Source organism: Paramisgurnus dabryanus, chromosome 2 (genome assembly GCF_030506205.2).
Source record: "Paramisgurnus dabryanus chromosome 2, PD_genome_1.1, whole genome shotgun sequence".
NCBI classification, from domain to species: domain Eukaryota; kingdom Metazoa; phylum Chordata; class Actinopteri; order Cypriniformes; family Cobitidae; genus Paramisgurnus; species Paramisgurnus dabryanus.
Window position 1 is genome coordinate 42,370,575 of NC_133338.1, and position 20,514 is coordinate 42,391,088.

The 20,514-nt window shown below is 37.1% G+C and overlaps 2 protein-coding genes across 7 annotated transcripts in view; one reads left to right on the forward strand and one right to left on the reverse strand.

The window, feature by feature from the left end:
• The window catches only part of arhgap36 (Rho GTPase activating protein 36), a 36,194-nt gene extending 26,851 nt beyond the window's left edge, over positions 1–9,343 (forward strand). For 4 of the 6 annotated variants that reach the window (XM_065289072.2, XM_065289076.2, XM_065289075.2 and 1 more), the window contains exons 7-13: positions 127–277; positions 541–689; positions 3,445–3,621; positions 3,895–3,983; positions 5,015–5,211; positions 5,770–6,086; positions 6,767–9,343. In XM_065289072.2, the coding sequence (XP_065145144.1) occupies positions 127–277; positions 541–689; positions 3,445–3,621; positions 3,895–3,983; positions 5,015–5,211; positions 5,770–6,086; positions 6,767–6,883 (1,197 nt within the window). In that variant the 3' untranslated portion in view covers positions 6,884–9,343. The remainder of the gene's footprint in view (positions 1–126; positions 278–540; positions 690–3,444; positions 3,622–3,894; positions 3,984–5,014; positions 5,212–5,769; positions 6,087–6,766) is intronic. The other 2 variants (XM_065289074.2, XM_065289073.2) reach the window with 2 other exon arrangements.
• Positions 8,811–20,513, reverse strand: usp12b (ubiquitin specific peptidase 12b). Its single transcript, XM_065289079.2, has 9 exons — positions 20,340–20,513; positions 18,733–18,813; positions 17,900–18,113; positions 17,495–17,760; positions 17,251–17,327; positions 17,057–17,140; positions 16,742–16,939; positions 16,324–16,402; positions 8,811–11,455 (listed from the first exon to the last, which is right to left on the reverse strand). Exons 1-9 carry the CDS (start codon positions 20,385–20,387, stop codon positions 11,354–11,356), a joined length of 1,149 nt encoding a protein of 382 aa, XP_065145151.1. The 5' UTR covers positions 20,388–20,513; the 3' UTR covers positions 8,811–11,353.
• Position 20,514: the final 1 nt, after the last annotated feature.

A 20,514-nucleotide genomic window follows, 5' to 3' on the forward strand; every position in this document is an offset into this window, starting at 1 on the left:
CTCTCTCTCTCTCTCTCTTTTAGTACAGACTGTTATTTGTGTGTGTTTATATATATACTGCTTGAGGCTGATTGGCATGCATATTTCTCTAAAGCTGTTTAATCATTCCATTAACTGTGTTTTCAGCTGCGTGATGACTTTAACAGCGGGATAGATGTTGTGTTAGATGAGGAGCACAGCATTCATGATGTGGCTGCATTACTTAAAGAGTTTCTGAGAGAGATGCCTGACCCACTGTTGCCACGAGAACTGTACCGTGCCTTCCTCCACGCTAACTGTACGAGCACAATTTCACAAAAACTTGTGTAGATCAACAGCCATTCACATCTTAAATGCGTATTTTATCAAATCCTAAATGTAATATAAATAAAATTACTATATTTTATATAAAAATATGTGAAAATAGGTACTAGGTAGTCATTTTTGTTAGTGGGACCTCTTACATACACACATGATACACAATGTGTAATTTCGTAAATATTTCTCACACTTATAATTATTGTATTGTAATCCTGTCATATGTTGTGTTTGTCCCGGCAGCGTTGAGAGGAGCTGAACAGTTGAGATACCTGCAGCAGTTATTATATCTGTTACCACCATGTAATTGTGATACTCTGTTGAGACTTCTCACACTTCTGCATACAGTACAAGAGAACGCACACGACTCTACTGGACCTGATCAACAAGAGGTAACACGCATTGTCCCTAAATTTTCTCATACTATAAGTTTTTCTTTGAATAATGTGTTAAAAAAAATTATTCATCATATAAAAATGCTCATATTTGACCCTTAGGGTGGTCCTTATAATGGGCCAGATTTTTTTTTTTAATGTTCAACTCTCACCCATTAAATGTGTTAGGATATCAATAAAAACACACTTTGCAAAATTTTGAATGGTTCCAACAATATCAAGAGGTTGCTCAAAGCCGTTGAATATTTCCAAAATCACATATTTTTGCAAAAACTGTACCATTTAAAAATGCACAAAACACATAAAACTTGCTTTTAGGAGGGTTATTTTGTTCCAGTTATTTCAGTCTCTTCTAATCCTACATTCTAAAACCGATAGGGATATTTTTGACCCATAATGGGTAAATATTGGACAGAACACGTGCAGGGTTAAAAATTGACCCAATGCTGGGTTATTTTAACCCAACTGCTGGGTTATAATACCCCATGGTTGCATAACAACAACCCAACATTGGGTCATTTTTGACCCAACATGGGGTCATTTTTAACCCAGCACGTGTTCTGTCCAATATTTACCCATTATGGGTCAAAAATAACCCTGCCATTTTTAGAGGGTAGTAACCATATAGCTGACTTGCTTCGTGTTGCTTCACCAATTGTCTCGCTGGATAGATTGTCTATTGTGCTTTATTCACATTGAAGCATTCTTGCTTTGAAAGACATATCAAAACTAAAACAGGAGTTTTAATTGCATAGAGCATGATCAAATAAGTCCATTGCTGCCATAAGTATACATTATTAAACAATTATACATGCTAGCACAAAGTATCACATAAATACGTGAATGTGTTAAACTTTAAAGGTCTTGAGCAACCTCTAAATATTTAGAAAAAATTGAAAACATCTTGCCCAATTTTCTTATTTTTTTAATAAAACATATTGGTGAGGTGATAGCATAAACTTTTAAAAGTTGAAAAATAAGGACCACCCTAGTGACCCTGGTCCACAAAATCAGTCATAAGTAGGGCTGGGTATCGATTCAGATTTTCCAGATCGATTCAATTTCGATTCACAAGCTACCAAATCAATTTTCGATTCTGGTTCTCGGGCCGGTTTTTATACTCTATTCAACTCAATGAATATAGCTTTAATACAAATACTAAATTAATAAAAAGAACAGTGAACAGCAGGTTACAAGCGGGTAAATAATAAAACCGACGAAGCACCTGAAACCGCCATTTTAAGCACTGTATGAATGAATGACAGGCTTGCCTCTTGCTCCTTGGTAACATGCGCTAGGCAAAAAAGAGGGTGACATCTAGTGAAGAAGACTAGTAATTCGATTAACGTTAATCTTTCGTTCAATGTTTGCAGAAATAAATATGAAAGGAAAAAATCGATTCTGCTCTTTGAGAATCGATTCTGAATCGACCACGTAAAAAAACGATTAATCGAAAAATCGATTAATCGCCCTAGTCATAAGGGATTTTTTTTTAAAATTAGGATTTATACATCATCTTAAAGTTAAATAAATAAGTTTTACATTGATGTAAAACTCAAATAAAAATCTGAAAGATATTGATAAAGTTGCCTTTAAAATTGTCTAAATAATTTCGTTAGTAAATGCATTCGCTCTTTTTTTAATTAAGGTTTGATATATGTTCGGTAGGAAATTAACAAAATATCTTTATGCAACATGATCTTTACCTAATATCCTAATGATTTTTTTGCATGAAATAATTATTGATCATTTTGACCCATACAGTGTATTGTTGGCTATTTCTACAAATTTACCCATGCGACTTAAGGTTTTGTGGTTCAACCATTCAGAAATTTTGAAACCGTTGACTGAAATACTTTTATGATTTTTAACATTTTAATTTAAAGGTGTGTTTTTTGGCAATGTTTATTGGTTTTTGACAAGAATAGCACATAATAACACACATGAAAAACAAACACATAAAAAGACAAATGGAAATTTCCTCAGCATTTTTTTTTAAAACATCTCCGGGTGAGACCTCAAGAAGCTGCTTGATAAATGACAGGAGTATGATTTTGCTTGGCTACTTTGAAGATCCTAAAATATAACAAAGTTTTGATTTACTTTGTATGCTTTAGGCATATCAAAATTTTTACCAAATTACTTCCCTTAATGCCAGAGAATTAATCTAAGAGTTGGTTAACCATGTGTATATAATGCGATATATTAGCCTATTTTTTTCCACTATCAGATATTTAAAAACAGACGATGATCAGGGCAGATTATATCCTGGCAATGAAAAGGAGCAGAAAAACACATAAGATCTGATACTGTGTGATTATTTTTAATAAGCTGACAATAACAACAGTGTTACAGTTTGTACACTTTGCACTTCTAGGATTACGTAATTTGAACCAAGGTGTAAAAACAAAACTATCTGTATCTATTTGTATTGTTAGATGTCATTTAAAGTAACTGAATATGGGTATCAGCACATACATTTTGTATCGTGCATCCCTAGTCTATATGATGTTTGACATTAATAATAACTTCACATAATGTGCTATTAGAACCCAGGAGCCCTAAATCTCAAATCATTAAGTTTATCACCAGAGTATCTCACCCACAGGGCCAGACTTAATGATTATCATCCAATAAATGTTGCAAGTTCATTTATTTGATTTACCTGATATAGCAGCCAGTGCTGTGGCTGTCTCCACTACAAACAACCAAAGTGATTCATTTGGCTGATTTAATCTGTTAATGTGATTAGATCTCAGGTAATAAGATGACGGCAGCTAACCTGGCAGTGATCTTTGGGCCCAACCTCCTACAGAAAGAGAGAGGATCAGAGAGAGAGCTCAGTCCACAGGCTCTGGGCATAGAGGACAGCACTGCTGTTATCTCTGTAACCCTGGTGCTCATCCAGAACCACAAACACCTCTTCACGGTGAGAGAGATCGAGAGAATAAACAAGGCTATTTAGCTTGGTAAAATATTTGAGGTTTTGAAGAGAGATTTCTCTGGAAGAACAGAGTAAGCATAACATGTTTGTCCTGCATATGATTCGTTGACCCTCATACTGTCTCTATTTTTTTTGTAAGTGCAGAGCTTGTGAGATGATGTTGATATGAGTGTTTATGTGTTGATAATAAAGTATATTATTATTATTATTATTATTACTAATATTAGTGTGCTGAAAATGTTTTGTTTTTGTTTGCAGGTGTCTGCAGAGCTCCAGCAGGAGGTGCTCATGAGCCTCATTCAGACAGATCCAGACATTATTGACTATCTGCTACGCAGGAAAGTCAGGTCAGCACCCTTGCTCATCATTTTTTATGACTCATGCTAGAATAAAAGGTGAATTACTTAAATGATACATTTTGACAACTTTTAAATCTTTGGAAAAAAATGTAAAACTAATTTTTTAAATGGTGATTTCTTTTTAACAATATAGATGTACTGTATTTGTTTGTTTGGAAATTAAAAGTAAAAGCATTCAAGGGGAAACAAATGTTGAAATAATTGTTATAGGACTCCAAACGTATCATAAATGTATTTGTTTATTTTGTTATCTGGGGAGCACTTTTAATTAAAAGCATTAACATTTTTGCTACATTTTGCCACGAGAATAAGGGTTGTAATTTAAACATTGCCAATGGGTTCAATTTAAAAATTAAACATTATAAAATGAATAATGGCATAAATAATAATATAAATAATAATGGCATAGCCTTTTTGTCTTTATAAAAAAAATTTAAATCGAGAATCGAATCGAATTGTGCCCTTAGAATCGAAAATATAATCGAATCTAGGATTTGGAGAATCGTGACTGCCCTAATCGATAGGGAATGACACAAAGCATATTTGGCGTGCTGTCCGATGGGAGGGCTCCGAGCCCGGAATTTAAGCCCAAACCAGAGTACTCGCCCCTCTGTAACTGGGATAGATGAAACTAGCTGAGAGTGAGGGGATGGGGTGGAGGAGGGATGCTGCAAAAACTTTCACGAGACACAGGTGAGGGACGACCATTTATAGGCATCTCTTTGTGCTGATTGGTTGGATTACGTGACCATGCTTCTCCCGAATTAAGTTAAATAAACTTAATTTTGGGCTAAATGGTTCCATTCAAAATCTTTAACATCTTCATTAACAAGTTCTTTGTAGTTAAATAAGGTAAAAAATCCTGAATGGTTCTTTGTGGAACCAAAAATGGATATTCAATAATATTGCTGTGAAGAATAACCTTTTAAGCACATTTATTTTTAAGAGTATGAAAGATAATAAACACTGTCCAAATACTGACTGACTGCTTACAATCATTATTATCACATCTGTAACAGCAGTAGCAACAGTGTGAAGGAAACAGACTCTGGTGGACGGAGGGACACGCAGGCATCTCTGGACTCTGTGGGTCAATCCAATGACGATCTTTCATCCCTGGAGCCTCTAAGTCCTCTCTACTGTGAAACATCTAGTATGGGAAGTTTGAACAGTGAGGTCTTCCTTAACGTTTTGCATCTTAACACCAACAGAAAACGTGAGCATTTTTTTAATCTGACATTAATATTCTCTTAAAAAAATGAATTCCAGCATAAATATAAAATATTTAATTGAAATACATTTCACGTGCGCACGCAAAAGTAAACTTTATTTATTTTTTGCTCCATGTCACGTTAGGGGCTTCGTACATATTTAAGTATATAAGCAGAGAAAAAATATAGATAGGATGAAAGTTTTTTTTTTTTCCCGTTTTGTTGTTTAGTGTTGGTTTGAAAGCAGATGGTCTGTTATTTTATTTGATATATTTGTATGTTTATATATTTTAAGAAGAAATTTTTCCTGAAAGTCACAAAAAATGCTGGCGTGCAACTTAAAAAAAAATGGCTGGCAGGGAATGAGTTAAGAGAACAGATAAAGCGTTTGGGTGGACATCCCCCCAATAATCAAAACTAGCAATTCTCCTCCCCCATAATTTACAGAGTGATTAATGAAAACATGAGTTGACACGTCAACCAACCCAGTGTTAAAGTGCCCTTAAGTGTTTTGTTTTCTTCTGGCTACTTAAAATAGATCCACCTGTGTTTATATCCAACAGGCTCTTCTGATGCTCCTCCAAAGTCCATTGGCCAAATAAGGCAGTTTCATTCTCACCACAACCTGCTGAGTCTAGCCCAGCCTTCCCTCGATACCCAAAGCGACGAGAGAGAGCGACAAGACAAAAGACAAGCTTGTTCCAGGCAAACCTGGTCAGAGGAACGGCTCCTTTTCGGTCTGGGACGGAAGGATAGCGGCTCCCAGCCTCAGAGTCCTGTAGAGAAACACGTCTGGGTACGACAGAGCTCCAATGCCTCATCCACGACGTCAGATGACAGCAAGCCACAAAGCAACTTCTGGGACTTTTTCACTGGAAAGGTGTCAGGCTCAGAGACTGTAGTATGACCTCCACAGTAGATGACAGTGTAGTGTGGGGGTTATGTGTTTGTGTGTATGTGTGGACCTGTAAAATTGTTCACCAGTTCTTTAGAAAGGGATATAGACAAAAGCAGAAATGTTATCCTGGATGCTTTACCGTTTATGTAAAATAACTTCAAATAACTGCACTTCATTTAAAGATGGTGATTTTTCAGAACACACTAGATTATTTTAGGACAAACACGCTCTTGAATCCTTATAAACCTGTCAAAACTGTGTATTTTACCAAAAGAATAGAATGTAAATATATGAAATGGCTTTTGTAATCATTTTCTAAACAGAGAGCAGATTTTATATACATAGACCATTTTTTAAACATGCACTCCTGAAAAATGTAAAATAATTTAGGCATTTTTGCTACAGCTGAGCTGTTTCTCATTCAATTTGTTATTATTGAAATTCCACTTTTGCTAAAATAAAGTCGCAAAAACTGATATTGGCACCTGATTGATACCAATATTACAAAAATAAACTATATACATATATACAGTATAAAACATAAAGATTAAAATATAAGATTTTTTAATAAAGTGTATATTCGACTTGGTAGATTTGAGGTTTTTTAGCAAGTGAACTCTTGGTGAACTGTACTCTTAAATTTTGTACATATTGCTTTTCAGATACCCGTGGTCAGAAGAAGCCCCTCACTGCAAAACTTCTTCACCAACCAATCACAGTCTGAGAAAAGTTATGTGGAATGGAAGATCAATTATTTTAAAGATGTTTTTAATAACTAGACCATGGGAAAGCAAGCCGTGACTTCTGATATAATTACATTACATTACTTGTCTGAAAATAACTGAAATTAATTCTGCGCTCTGTTGGTTTGCATAAAAACAAGCAATAGCTCCATCTACAGTTCTTTTGTGCAGTTGTAAGTTTTGAACCATTGGTACTGATTGTAGCCATTCAGACAAAGTATCAAAGCGACAATCTTCTACAAGAGTCTTTATTTACAGCACTTATTTTTCCCCGGTCTTGAGGAAACATCTGCTTTTTTTGTTGTAATCCCAAATCATTGTATCTAACTGTGCAGTTGTAAAAAAAAAAAAAAAAAAAAACTTAAGTAATGGTCATGTAGATTGCTGAGTGTTTTTTTTGCCAACATTCTGAATAAGTCTCAACCAAATATTAACCCAGATGGACTCTCAAAAGAGGTTAAAACGACATAAACTCAGAAATACATCAACACTGTAATTTAAAGGGGACATTTCACAAGACATTTTTAAGATGTAAAATAAATCTTTTATGTCCCCAGAGTGCATAATGTGAAGTTTTAGCTCAAAAAAATCATATAATTTATTAAAATTGCCATTTTTAGGTGTGAGCAAAAATGTGCCGTTTTGGGTGTGTCCTTTTAAATGCAAATGAGCTGATCTCTGCACTAAATGGCAGTGCAGTGCTTGGATAGTGCAGATTAAGGGGTGGTATTATCCCCTTGTGACATCACAAGGAGAGACAAATTTAAATGACCTATTTTTTAACATGCTTACAAAGACTGGTTTATCAAAACAAAGGCAGCATCCAAATACCCACACTTGTGGTCTTGGTCACTTGAGAGCGTGTGCACGTGACAAGAAGTAAGTGCGCAAGAATGTCCCATGTCTTTAAACTGGCAAAGTGCAGTGCCCTTAACGCACACTAAACCCACACCGCTTCGGAGCGGTATTCAAGGCTAGGCGTATCCCATCATGCATCATGTTCTGGATGTAAATCATGAGACCTTTAACCAAACTTTGCGAGATTTCGCAGAAGTTACTAAATGGATATTACATGTTATGCTGACAATAAAATGAAAAACATTTCATTGGTGCCAGCATGTATTTTGTAAAATATCTGCAACTGCTTTTATGAAATAATTAGAAACAACATTAATGGTGTCATTTATTCAGGGACTACTGAATAAACAACAAACTTTATTAAAGCTGCATGCACAAAATGAGGAGTTTTTTGGTGCAAAGAATTCTGCTTCTAAAGGTTTTAGATAAGTAGTTAATAATAATAATCTTTAAATGTTCATTTATTTATTCACTTAAATTTAAATATATATTTTAAGTAGCCTAAATAAAAAAAAATGAATACGTTTTGGTGCAAATTGATGCCACTACCTGGACTGACATTTTTACACTTGCTAAGTGTGTCCAATCGGGTAAATAATTTTTACATGCACACTTGGGATTTTCACGCCGACTCAACACTTGGGCAATACAGGAAATGCGTCATGTAAGTAGTCAAGACCGCAAGTGTGGTTGTTTGGACGCAGCCTAAGTTACTGGGTTGTTCTTTATCAAATTTTTTAGGTTGATAAAAGCACTGGGGACCAAATTATAGCACTTAAACATAAAAAACTGATTTTCATGATATGTCCTCTTTAAGATGTCCATAAACAAGTTTAGATTAACTAAACATGACCACATTAAACTCACCTTTAAAAAGCTGATTTCCTAACATAACATATAATGGCAATGATTTTGATATCAGGTATTTTGGGATTGCAATTAAACTTACATTTAAATCATCCAATGACAATGAAAATATAAACTGCTGTCTTCTATTTCTAATGTATTTTTCTGCATATTTCTATAAAAATATATTTTGGTGGGTCACGAAATGAAAAAGTTTGAGAACCACTGGTCTAATGTAATAACATAAAAACAGAAACAATTCACGTTTTTGTTTATTTTATTATAGGGACAGGGTGATTGAGTCCCAACTTTCATCCACACCATCCACTCCAAAACCAGAATATACATCCGGCTTACAATTTGTACATTGCTTTATCGAAAGTGCACTTTTTCAAACGCAGTACGGAATTAACATCTTGACAATGTTAAGAAAAGGGGCAGGAATGAAACACAAAACTAGTGTCACTCTAAATTCTACGTGAATGTTAGTGTGACAGCTTTCCACTACATTTGTCTCATGACTTTATGTAGTTTCTGTCTGCCTGCCAATGGCAAAACTACCAAACACTCGGGGTGCTGTTACAGTGATCAGTGCGTAATTGTGTATATATGACTATCATATGACTTCATGTTTTGTTTCAAGCTTATGGCATCGATCTGACAATTCCAAGCAAACATCATCACCCTTATGTTTCTCATTCAACAGTCATTCAAGAGCCCTGGCCTATGTCCAGACAAGGGACTAATTTGCAAAATGTATAAAAATGAGAGCGTCAAAAAAAGTTAATATAACATTTATAATTACACATAAATAAACCCAAATAAAAGAAACATTCCTTCCCCGTAACTACTAAATCACAAGCAAATAAAAAAAAAATCCAGTTAACTCGGCTTGGGTAAGCCTTATTCAAAGTGATGTCACATCACAAAGCATGTGTAAATGTGTAAATTACATGGCACCATATGTCAGTTTATTTGAACATATAGTTGAGTCTACTTAAGAAGACGCACAATGCCAGTAAGCTAACTGACCGGCAAAATGCTTAAAGCCTCTGTGATGTTTGTTTACATGCTTTATAACAATGTCAACAGTTGTTATACAATGCATGCATTGATATCAACATGATGTATGGATTAATAATCAGCAGCACTGTCAGTCATGATCTCTCACAGATTAAAGCGCATGGTTGTCAAATAAACAATCAAATAAAACCAGTGTTGTTACACAGGAAAGCTCTGAACGTAAAATACCTTTATTCATTCTCGTCTGAACTATTTTTTTTAATAAAATTAATCTGGGAACTCCTTGTACTTTTCAAGCATGGACATTGGCAAGATTAAGACTGAAAATACCTGACCTTGCCGGGTGCATGTGTAAAATTGTGCTAATCGCATGGTGACATACATATATACTGGCCAAATGAGAGAAGGAGCTCATCCAGTACAGGGTGAACTGTACTAGAAACATAACTGAAACGCTTTAACCAGATCTTAACCAATATAACCACTGCAAAGCAGCCATGTGGGTTTTAAAGATTTGCACAGACATACACTTGTACTTTACCCTACAGCTGTGCTTCATTTCCCATTAAGGTTCAGGTACAACATTATCTATTAACAGGGCAGAGGAAAAGACAATAGAGATCTAGGGATGAGTTACTGACATTACGCAGAACTTAATGCAATCTGCTAAAGTCTCTATAATGGAGTGTACAGCCCTAGACAAGCGAGCTTGGTCGAATCATCCAACTTTTCTTTTATTAACGGACCGAACTGAGTAAGTCAGCATTATAAGGCGATCTCAAAGGGACACAGTGTTAATAATACGAGTGGAAATGTGTGCAGTTTTGGTTACTATACAATATACATGGACTTATATTTAGAATAATATAAATCCCTAGCTTGCATTTCCATCGGTCACGCTCTATATTTAGTGCACCATAAAATGTGCAATATACAAATCCAATTTTACACTCGCTTGCACAATATCTATTTAAATGTTTTACATTCAATGAATACCAAAAAAAGCATTCTTAGGTCAAGCCACATCCTTTACACTTTACACCTCACAATCCTCTCTGCACCACACCCATCACTCCACAGTCCTATAAAACATCACTTCACACAAAATCCCCTACATGATCTTTCAATCCCTACCAGGTTTCCCTGTTCCTGCGGAACTGCTTAACATTGCTCGGTTACAATGATTTGTTCTGCTACACATTCATAACTAGCTGGTTACCATGAATAGCATGATGTGCCAGGTTAGACATTGCAAATGCCAGTTTTCTCTATAGGATGAAGAAAATCAATGTGAAGGTTTTTAGACTGACCATGATGTTATGAATGGCAATACATAATGTGATGCAAAGAATTGAAGACCCAAATAAACAAAATGAACCCTGTTATTGTGTGGTGGGAAAAAGACATTTGTACAGCGTCCATTCTTAGGCCATCATTGACGTACGTGTAGCTCATTTCACAGCTGTGTGTATATGTGCGTTTGTGTGTGTCGAGCAACACGAAGCAGGCGAGTGAGATGACAGCTAACCAGACCGCGATTACTTCTGCCTGGTGATAACTGTGCTGTGTCCAGGTCACTCTGGCATCAACTGCTCCTGACTGGGACCCGCCTGATGCTCTGGTGCAAAGCTCCATTGATAAGCCTGGATGAAAAGGGACTTGACTGAGAGGGGATGGAGAAGGGAGCTGAGCCAGGCAACAGAGCCCAAGCCTCCCTATCTGCCCGATTCTGTCCCTCACGAATCACACCCTCCAATTCCGTCAGTCACTCCCATTGTCTCAGTCTCTAGACTGGTAAAAGAGTATGTACCCTGACTCAGAGTTTTTGGAGATGTCCGATGTCAGGCCGTAGAATTCTTCAATCGCTTGGGCGTCTATTTTCTGTGAGGGGAAAAGAAAATACATTACTAGGAGTACACAGGGCAAAAACTAACATGGGGTTAGTTGTAAAACGGACTGTTTACATTGTTGCACAAGGTTGAGCGTTTTGTTTTTCCGGTATTTTTTCACACTGCCAAATGACGATCTCTCACAAATTACTGGAAATGTATAATGTTTTTTCCAGGGAGTTATTGATGAACGAGTGTTTTGGTGGCATGCAAGTAAAAATTTTCATCATGTTTTTTTTGGTTTCTAAGTTGGGTGTGTAAGATACCAAATCCAATGCTATGTCATATTAATCAGTGTCTTGTTGACTAAAACATAGCATTGTTTTGAAATATGTCTGCAGCTCTTAGCAACTTTTTTGGTGGGCTGGAAAATATTTTGACCAAGCAGGATTAATTGTAACGCTGTGTTACAACTAACCCCTCAGCACTTACAATATGAAAACCGCTAACGTTAGCATAATTCTTGCCGTTATTTTAAATAGGCTACACACGACTGACTGCTGGCTGCCAACAAAATAAATGTGCCTGTCTTATCAAAAATCATGTGTCAAATTTATTTTTGTTCATCTCTTTAATATTGATTGAATAGGTCACGTCAAATATTAAAATCATAATGAAATGAATGGCTAAAATCAGACTTTGATGCTCATTATCTCAGAATTTGATTTTAAAACTGTAGTATGGTTATTACAGACTGGGTCAGATATAAAAAAAATGTTTTGTCATAATTGTGCTGCTTTTTCTCACATATTTAGACATTTTTATCCATTTATAATTGAACTATAGTTAGAAAAGTGCTGGATGAATGAATACAGTGTGGATACCGGTCTATTATAGAAACTAAGATATATAAATAAAATCCATTTCAAGTATATAGATAAAATAGTATTAAAATATTTGCCTGCAAACTTAATTTTCAGCAAGTGTTACAACTAACCCCCTGCCTGTTACAATTAACCCCACCTATGGGGTATGTTGTAACGTTTGCACTTCTGTCATGTTTGGTGTAATTGTCCAAGAATGGTATGTAATAGAAACAAACTTCAAATGTTCATTTGTAGCAGAGATATGTGTGTTGCTTGTGTAAAAATATAATTCATCAAACTCAAATATTTTTTGAATGATTGAGCCAAAACCAAAGAGCGTTAGGTTGTGCCCCGCTCTCCCCTATATATTATGGAAAATGAAACAAGAACTTGAGGGGAATAATAACCAGGTGCCTTAAATTAATGTGTAATTTCTAAGCAGCTAGCAACACAGTATAGACTAGCTGTCTGTCTGTCTTTCACTAGCTTAGCCAATGATGCAAGGTTGAGGCGGGGTCTGACCTAATGTCTGTATGGAAACAGTTAAAGGCTCATTATAGTTGTGCGTACGTCCTATGGCGTAGCCGCGATGGTGTACGATACGCGTCGGTTTTAGGGCTGTCACTTTTTATTCGATATTCGAATATGCATTCGAACATGACGTGAAATATCCGTATTCGAACTTTAAATAAACCATCCGGTTTTTAAAATGACATGTTTAGCGGATTTTTCACAGTAACACCTCGTAATAGGAAGGAGGCTGAGAGTGAGACAGACGACGGCAACTGTGCGCAAGAGAGGGAATCAAATGGGACCAAAATGAACCTCATGTGCATGTCAAGATAGAATTATAGTTTGTATATAAAATTACATATTGTTTATAGTGTTAAATATTATAGCAGAATAAAAAGCTTGTGTTAATACGTTCGCATTATGAAATTAGCATGTATGAAGATAATTTCATAATTTTTACAACGCAATGTAAACTTTATATTAAACAACAACACGGATTTGTCTTGTAAACGGATTTGAAATGATCATGTGCTGACTGTCGCGCGTCACATAGACGACATAGTCAAGGTAGATCTGCTTTACTCAGCGGTAAGTTTAATTTCATCTCAAGTATCAAAGGGTTTGTGCTCTCTATCATTAAAAACGGGCAAGGAAACAGCACGCGCAGGGTTAATGTACTTGTCAATGACGGCTCACAAACCCGCGGGATAGGCTATGTATGGGTGCTTGTTGTCAATGAGATTTCTTCTCACAAACACGCTCAAGCGCGGGACATGTGTGCTTGTCAATGACGGGCATTAAATCCGCGGAATTCCGCGGAGTTTTCTGCCGAAATCTGCGGGCGCGAATTCCGTTTGGGCTTGGCTATATGCCTTACTTATGCTGCTGTTTAAGTTGTCACGTTATTGTTTGTTACTGTTCTGAATAAGTTTGTTATTCATAAGTTGATAACCTGTATCAAACATTAAGTAAAAAAAGTAATCCAGACAGCCCTGTTTATGACTGGCACTGTTAATAATTTTGTGATTGAATCTCCATTAGGGTTTTTTTTATGCGGGGGGTGGGGGGCGCTAGATATTCGAATATATTCGGATACATTGCATGATATTCGAAATCCGTTCGAATTTGATTTTTCTCAAAAGTGACAGCCCTAGGTTTTCATATATACTTCTGCGTCTTTGTCCGCATCGACGTGCAAACACACATGCAGACCGCTGGTAGGCAGTATCCACGCGTTTAACCACAGTAGCAGCGCGACCGTCAATAAAGAAGCAGCTTGGCCAGTTTAACCCACAAATGAAGAAGAAACAGCAACTTGTTGTGCATGTTTTGAGAAGACCAGCAGTGAGTGCGTTTACATGCACAGAATAAGCGGATAACTATTAAAAATCTGCTTATTATAGAAAACTGTTTTCATGCGTTTACATGCAAATCAATAAACCGGCTATGCAGACAACTGAGTTTACATGGGACTTGAAGAATTATCAGTTTTCTCGCAGGCAGTGACGTCACCACCTATAGTACACAATAGTCGATCAAAAAGTCAACGACATATCTGTCTTAAGCTGTACTGTTGTATCTCTCTTCGTGTCTGCAGAACCTGTAAATGTAACATGAGCTTTTATTTTCACAGTTTCTCTGCCAACTGCTTTAGTCGAGCAGAGACTTTTATGCGTTACCTTGCGCTTACTTCCGCGTGTGACGTTCATCTTTCATACGCGGAGACATGCGCACATGGACAAAACCGTGAGAAAGCGGGTTAACGTGTTTACATGCAACGAGAAATCGGCGTAATGAGCACAAAACTACCAGTGCCGATCGGTTTTTGCTTACGCTGTTTATGGGCTTTCCCTGATTAAAGAAAACCGCTTTACGCGTTTACATGACCCCACGTGTTATCAGTTTATTAAGCATAATCGGCGTAAGACTGTGCATGTAAACGCACTCACTGATGGGAGTAAATAAACAGGCTTTTGTTGCAGTTTCAGTTAAATCACTCTTCAACTTGGCCCATCTTTGTTTTCACCGTCGCAAACGAAAACACCTATGACGCTGTTTTTTTTTACCTGACGGGAGGGTTTTTAGTTGACCAATCACAGCGCTTGCGGATCACGTAGAACTGAAGCGCTGTTAAAAATTTGGAGAGGTGCACGTCAGGCTACGCAGAGGCTACCGATAACCTACACCGTAGAACTTATCCACATCTATAAATTGGGCTTTAGGTCTTACGCACGACTATAAATTGGACTTTACTACTAAGTATTGCTTAAAAACATGGAAAATTATTATGAAGAAATATATCATAAAACTTTTATAAAAGCAAAGCAGAAATGCAAAGTGAAATCTAGCATGCATTCAAAAGTCCGTCCTATGAACTATATATATTGAGCGAAAAGGTTTCCCTACAAACCTCAAGGATTTTAATGGTTCTTCAGAATAAACAAACAGACTAGTATTCAAGTATTTAAATGGTGGAAATTTCCATCAACAGCTAGCTGTCCTGTCTCTCTCCTTCCAGATGTGCAATTGGAAAGACATTGGATAATGGAAAAAACAGATAATGCACACCTCGCTTTAACATTAAACACGCAACCAGAGTGGTTGTTATTCTACCTAGCCATGTTATTCAGAATACACCTCCACAGTGCTTAAAATTAATAAATGACTGCTGCAAAGCCTTTCCAGATACGTATGTAGTGTTTATGGTAAAAGCATCGGAAGGTTTGTGTTTACAACATGTGAACTTATAAATATTTGTCTGGACTACCTTGTAACACAACATCTATGCCAAAACACAGAAACTTTACGCTATAAGTCTACAGCCGTTGATGGTGATGTCTCACTGTAGATGCTTTCTAAATTATTCACGGGTATGCTTTTAAACCAATGTAAAAATAAATCACAGGCTAAACAATCGTAAGGAAGTAATGGAAATATAGTGCTGGGCATTCAATATGGACAGGGTACTGAAAAGAATGTTTAACAAACAAAAAAAATCGAAACAAATTTCTATTCCAGACGATGCTTTGTGCCAAATTTAAGCTGGAATCTTGGTTCAACCCGTACCTCACCCTTTCTACGGAAGTTCACATCATTCAAAGAAACTCAAGGTATTTGGGTCATGTAAAGTCGAATCCAGACAGGCACTTGAGGCAGCTGTACAAGCTCATAATTACCTGACAGGCAGGGATGATGGATGTGCCACTGTGTATGGCTAGACATGGTCCAGACACCCTGACCGTTGATAATGAGGATCTATACATATCGCAACAACCACATCTGGAAAAAACCTTTGGGTTTGCTGAACTGAAACTTTTTTAAGACAGTTCTACTTCTGTTTTCTGTTTATACAGATGGATTTAATTTTAACAGCATAGTCAATAGACAACACATACAAGTGAATTTTTTTTTACCTTGAACTGAAGTATACTTTGGACTTCATTGTCATATTATATATTTCTTTACTGTGCACTCAAACCGGATACAACCTTTAGAGCCGAAGGATTTTGATTTATTGCAGCAAAATAATATTGAGACTTACCTCTACAATGTCATCATCAAATAGAAGCCAGAAGCCATGACTCTTCACTATAGTGATATAATGACCTCGATTTGGACCACTACAAATGAAAAACAACATATGATGGGCTAAAACGAAAAAAATGTATGAAAGAACTCTAAACACAACAGGACATTCTCCAAAGATAGATTAGGAGTAGTCTGAACCAAAGAGCCATGTGACTAGCGTATTTGTTTAGTATAATTTCATTTGCCGTCTACGGCCAGACGTTTTGTGTCTTGTAAGTCAGCCAAAGTGTTTTAAACATTAGCAACTACTGAACATTAGGCTGAGCTCTTCAGTTAATGTACACCCTCTATCCAGAACATAAACTTAAGTGAAAGCATTGGTTAAATTGACTAATGCCCTTATCTGTGTCATGTCAAAAGTAAAACCGCACCTTCCACAGTGAACAACTACTGCCACCAGGTCATACAATCGGTCTGGGTTGGTGGCGTCCCCAGACGTGTTAAAGAGCCTCAGCTCCAGAGGGAAGACCACACGGTAGGAAAGCTTGGTGTAGCGATGAAGCTGGTCCATATATTTAAAGCGCTTTAGGTGCAGGGCAAGGATCATGGGTAATTTTTTCACACGCATTCTGAAGGAGAAATGAACATATGAAGAACAATAATGCATTTATTGTATGGGAATGATCTATAGTCAGTGTCAGGTTCAACCATGTCATTTAAGCCCCATCATTCTTTATACTACATACCTTTTCTGAGCCTCCTGTTTACTTCTGCATTGTTCACAGTAGTACTTGTATTCACTACATAAGGTCTCTGTGTTGCTGAAACCCCTAAAAATGCAGATTAAAATGTTGTTACATCTCCAATAACAATTATGAACATTCAACAGAAAAAACACCAACTGAACAGTGTAATATATCGTTGTTGTTTGTGTCTTTACCTAAGACAGTGTGTGATGGAGGTATTCTGCTCCACATCCACTGAAAGATCTAAAAAGTCTTCGTCTTTACTGCTTACCTGCAGACATGGGAAAATTGTTAATGCCATTTAATACTGTCCACTCCTCACATCTACGCAACTAAAAGAGTCAGAGTCACAGCCAAACATGATTCCAATACATCTCATTAAGACAAGCAGAAGACTTTTGAGAGTGCCTCTGACTCACTTCAACTCCTCTGACTCACCGCTTCACAGTTGAGGCATCGCGTCTCATTGGTCAGTGTGCCTTGGAAGATCTCATGCACCCAGGTCTGCTGGGTCTTTTCCTCTGTTTCAGCCTCTCCTGTGCTGCTGCCGCTCCCGCCGCCTCCTCCTCCACCGCCATTCTGCATTACCTTGCCATTTTGCTGTCTCTCCTGGCTCTTCTCCTCCTGCAGCAGGTCTGCAATGGTGTTGAGCAAGTAGTTGAGGAACTCGTGGGCATCCTGCTGCATGTAGTTGTCAAACAATTCTGGAAAGTAATGATTATAGCATTAGGCAGTTAGACACATGTAAGGCTTTGTGTGTGACTGACTTTTTATTATTATTATATTTTATGGCCTCTCCTGTCAATCAAATCTCTTATTTTAGCACCCAGGCTCTTCTCTTACCATTTTCCTTTCTCAGTCTGGAGATGAACTTCTTTGGTGGAATGACTCCCACTTTCTTTTTCTGAGTTGCAATGCTGTTGAACAGGTCAGCCAGGCAGGTGAGCAGGCTCTCTTTACGGCGCGGCTGGACTTTATACGCAAGCACTTTCTCCCGAAACGGCCGGCAGAAGTAAAGTGCCTGCAGCACCGAGTTACAGTAGCAGGTGTTGCCAAACTAAGTGACCACATTGGACAAAGAAGAGAACGGTGAGTGATGTGGTAGGGTATGTAAAGCAGGGGTTCTCAAAGTTGGGCCTGGGGACCTCTGGTGGTCCGTGATCCTTGGCCAGAGGGTCCGCAAAATTATTTGTTATGAATTACACAATGGTGCTGTATTAAATTTTGTGTCAAAATGTCATTTAATTAAAGTGGAATTAACATGATTTAAGATTAAATGTTTTTTTTTTGCTTTATCAGTAATTCAAGTATACAGGGAAAATAAATTTGGGTGCAAATTGTGGTATGCATATATGCTTCATAACTTTTATAATTATAATGGGGTCCTTGAAAAATGTTCTCCCCTGTAAGAGCTCCCTGACCCCAAATAGCTCGAGAACCCCTGATGTAAAGACAGCACTTTAGTTTAGCAATTAATGGTTCAGGAATCAGAACACTTTGCTTGACATATGGACAGGTTCTTTAATTCCGTTGCCTGTTATGCATGCTTGCCAAATTTCCCATTAAGGTTAAGTGCAGGTACATTACCTTTTCAGATGCTTTATGTGAAAGTGATTTGAAAAAGTCATCTTCTATTTATAGCATACTCATTGATATAGAAAATAACACAAACTTACATTGACCAGTCCGAAGTAGTGTTCATTAACAGGGAACTGTTCCGGTCCAATCTCCTTTTCCAAAGCAGAGGCATTGGCGCCCTACAGAGAACAGCAATAAGATTTATCTCTACTCTCAATAAAATAACCCAAGTGGCCAGGAACACCCCAGACCTTTTTGAGACAAACAGGAACATCCTGTTTTTGGACTGTGATGCCAGGCTGGGCATTAACAGGATGATGTTAGCAAGTGGACGCAATAAATTTCACCAGGGGAGAACATGAAAAGCAGAGCTGTTTTTAAGTATCTGTGGGTACAATTTATGAGCTCTCAAATGCAGATGCAGAAATGCCTCTGTTATATGTACGCCAGGAATTGTTCATCTTGATCCAAAACATATGAATCATAGGTAAGCAGCAAAGTCTCTTACATAACTTTCACATATTGGAGAGCACAAGGACACAGAGATGACCAAGGAAAATAAACATGAAATAAATCCACGTGTTATCTTCATAACTGATGGGACAGCTTTGCAATTATCAGTATCCACTGGTAACTAAGGAAGTTGATTCTATTTTCAGCCTTTATTGATTGATATAATAAATCAAGGGTTTCTCCATAAGAGAAACAACTAAATGGCCAATCCTTAGTAAATACAATGACATTTAAAAATGACAACGAACATATAGTATCTTATCATCCCACTTGATAATTTAATTGCTTAATAATCACTACAAAAACATTGGGAGGACTAAAACATATTTGAGTTTTGCTCCTCATATAACATTTACAACATAAAATACAACCAAAACAGAATCAGTGACCCTGTATGCATGACGTCATCTGTATGACCCCTATCCTTAGCCATACCCTAATTTAAAAAAAAGTTTTTTTCTTTTTTGTTAAAAACAAGACTACAACAGAGAGAGTTGTGAAGAGTTTCTTCCCTCAAGACGTCATATATAATAATAATAATAATAATAATAATAATAATAAGTACAATTTTTCACTTTGCATATTGTGGACATATTGAATTCAGTCTCAATATCCCACTCCACGACACATGCTGCACTTTACTGTAAAGTTATATAAACATTTTCTATCTGCTCCACTCCTGTCACTTTATACAATTCGTCAGTTGGTAATTTAATTTTTAACTTTTTCTGATTGTAAATAGATTTAATATTGTCCTCTTATTAAGTCTGTTCCTTTTTATTTATTTTTGCACAATCCGACCAGATTTTAATTTTATTGCTAGTTGTATACCATAACTATGTGTGTGACTGACAAATACAAATCTTGAATCTGAGATCCGCCCGGCTAATCAAACATGGACATTATGTGTGTGACGCTCGCTAATACGCTAGGCTACACATTTGACCCTTAAGCAAAATAGTAAATTATCAAACGCATAATGCTCGAAAAAGTCCGTTTAACGACATCTCCAAACTTCTAATGCGTCCACCAACACAGACAGTGAAATGTGCAAACTTTCTGGGGATGTGCTGCCATACCATGACAGGGTTGTTTATCTGTTAGCCGTTGAGCTAGCCCTGTTAGCAGGCTAATCCAAACACAGGTTAGATAGTGGACGGGACAACGTTCTCTAATGCGAATAAAAACTCACCATCGTACAAATCGAGGCGATCTTTCGGACTGTCATCAGTATTTCCATCCGTCTGCCGCCATATTGGACCGAACCCCTATTTAAAACTGTGACAGCCGCACGGGCTGAAGTTCCGGTGAATCCTTCAGTCGGTCCAGCTCGTAGCGGAATGAGGGAGCGTCGCCTCAGTGCAGCA

Excerpts from the sequence above, each read along its gene's own strand:
- usp12b (XM_065289079.2), bottom strand. The coding sequence starts at position 20,387 with ATGGAAATACTGATGACAGTCCGAAAGATCGCCTCGATTTGTACGATG. Across the intron at positions 17,761-17,899 it reads CAGACTGAGAAAGGAAAATG|AATTGTTTGACAACTACATG; the intron begins GTAAGAGAAGAG and ends ATTACTTTCCAG. Across the intron at positions 16,940-17,056 it reads AAACAGGAGGCTCAGAAAAG|AATGCGTGTGAAAAAATTAC; the intron begins GTATGTAGTATA and ends TTTCTCCTTCAG.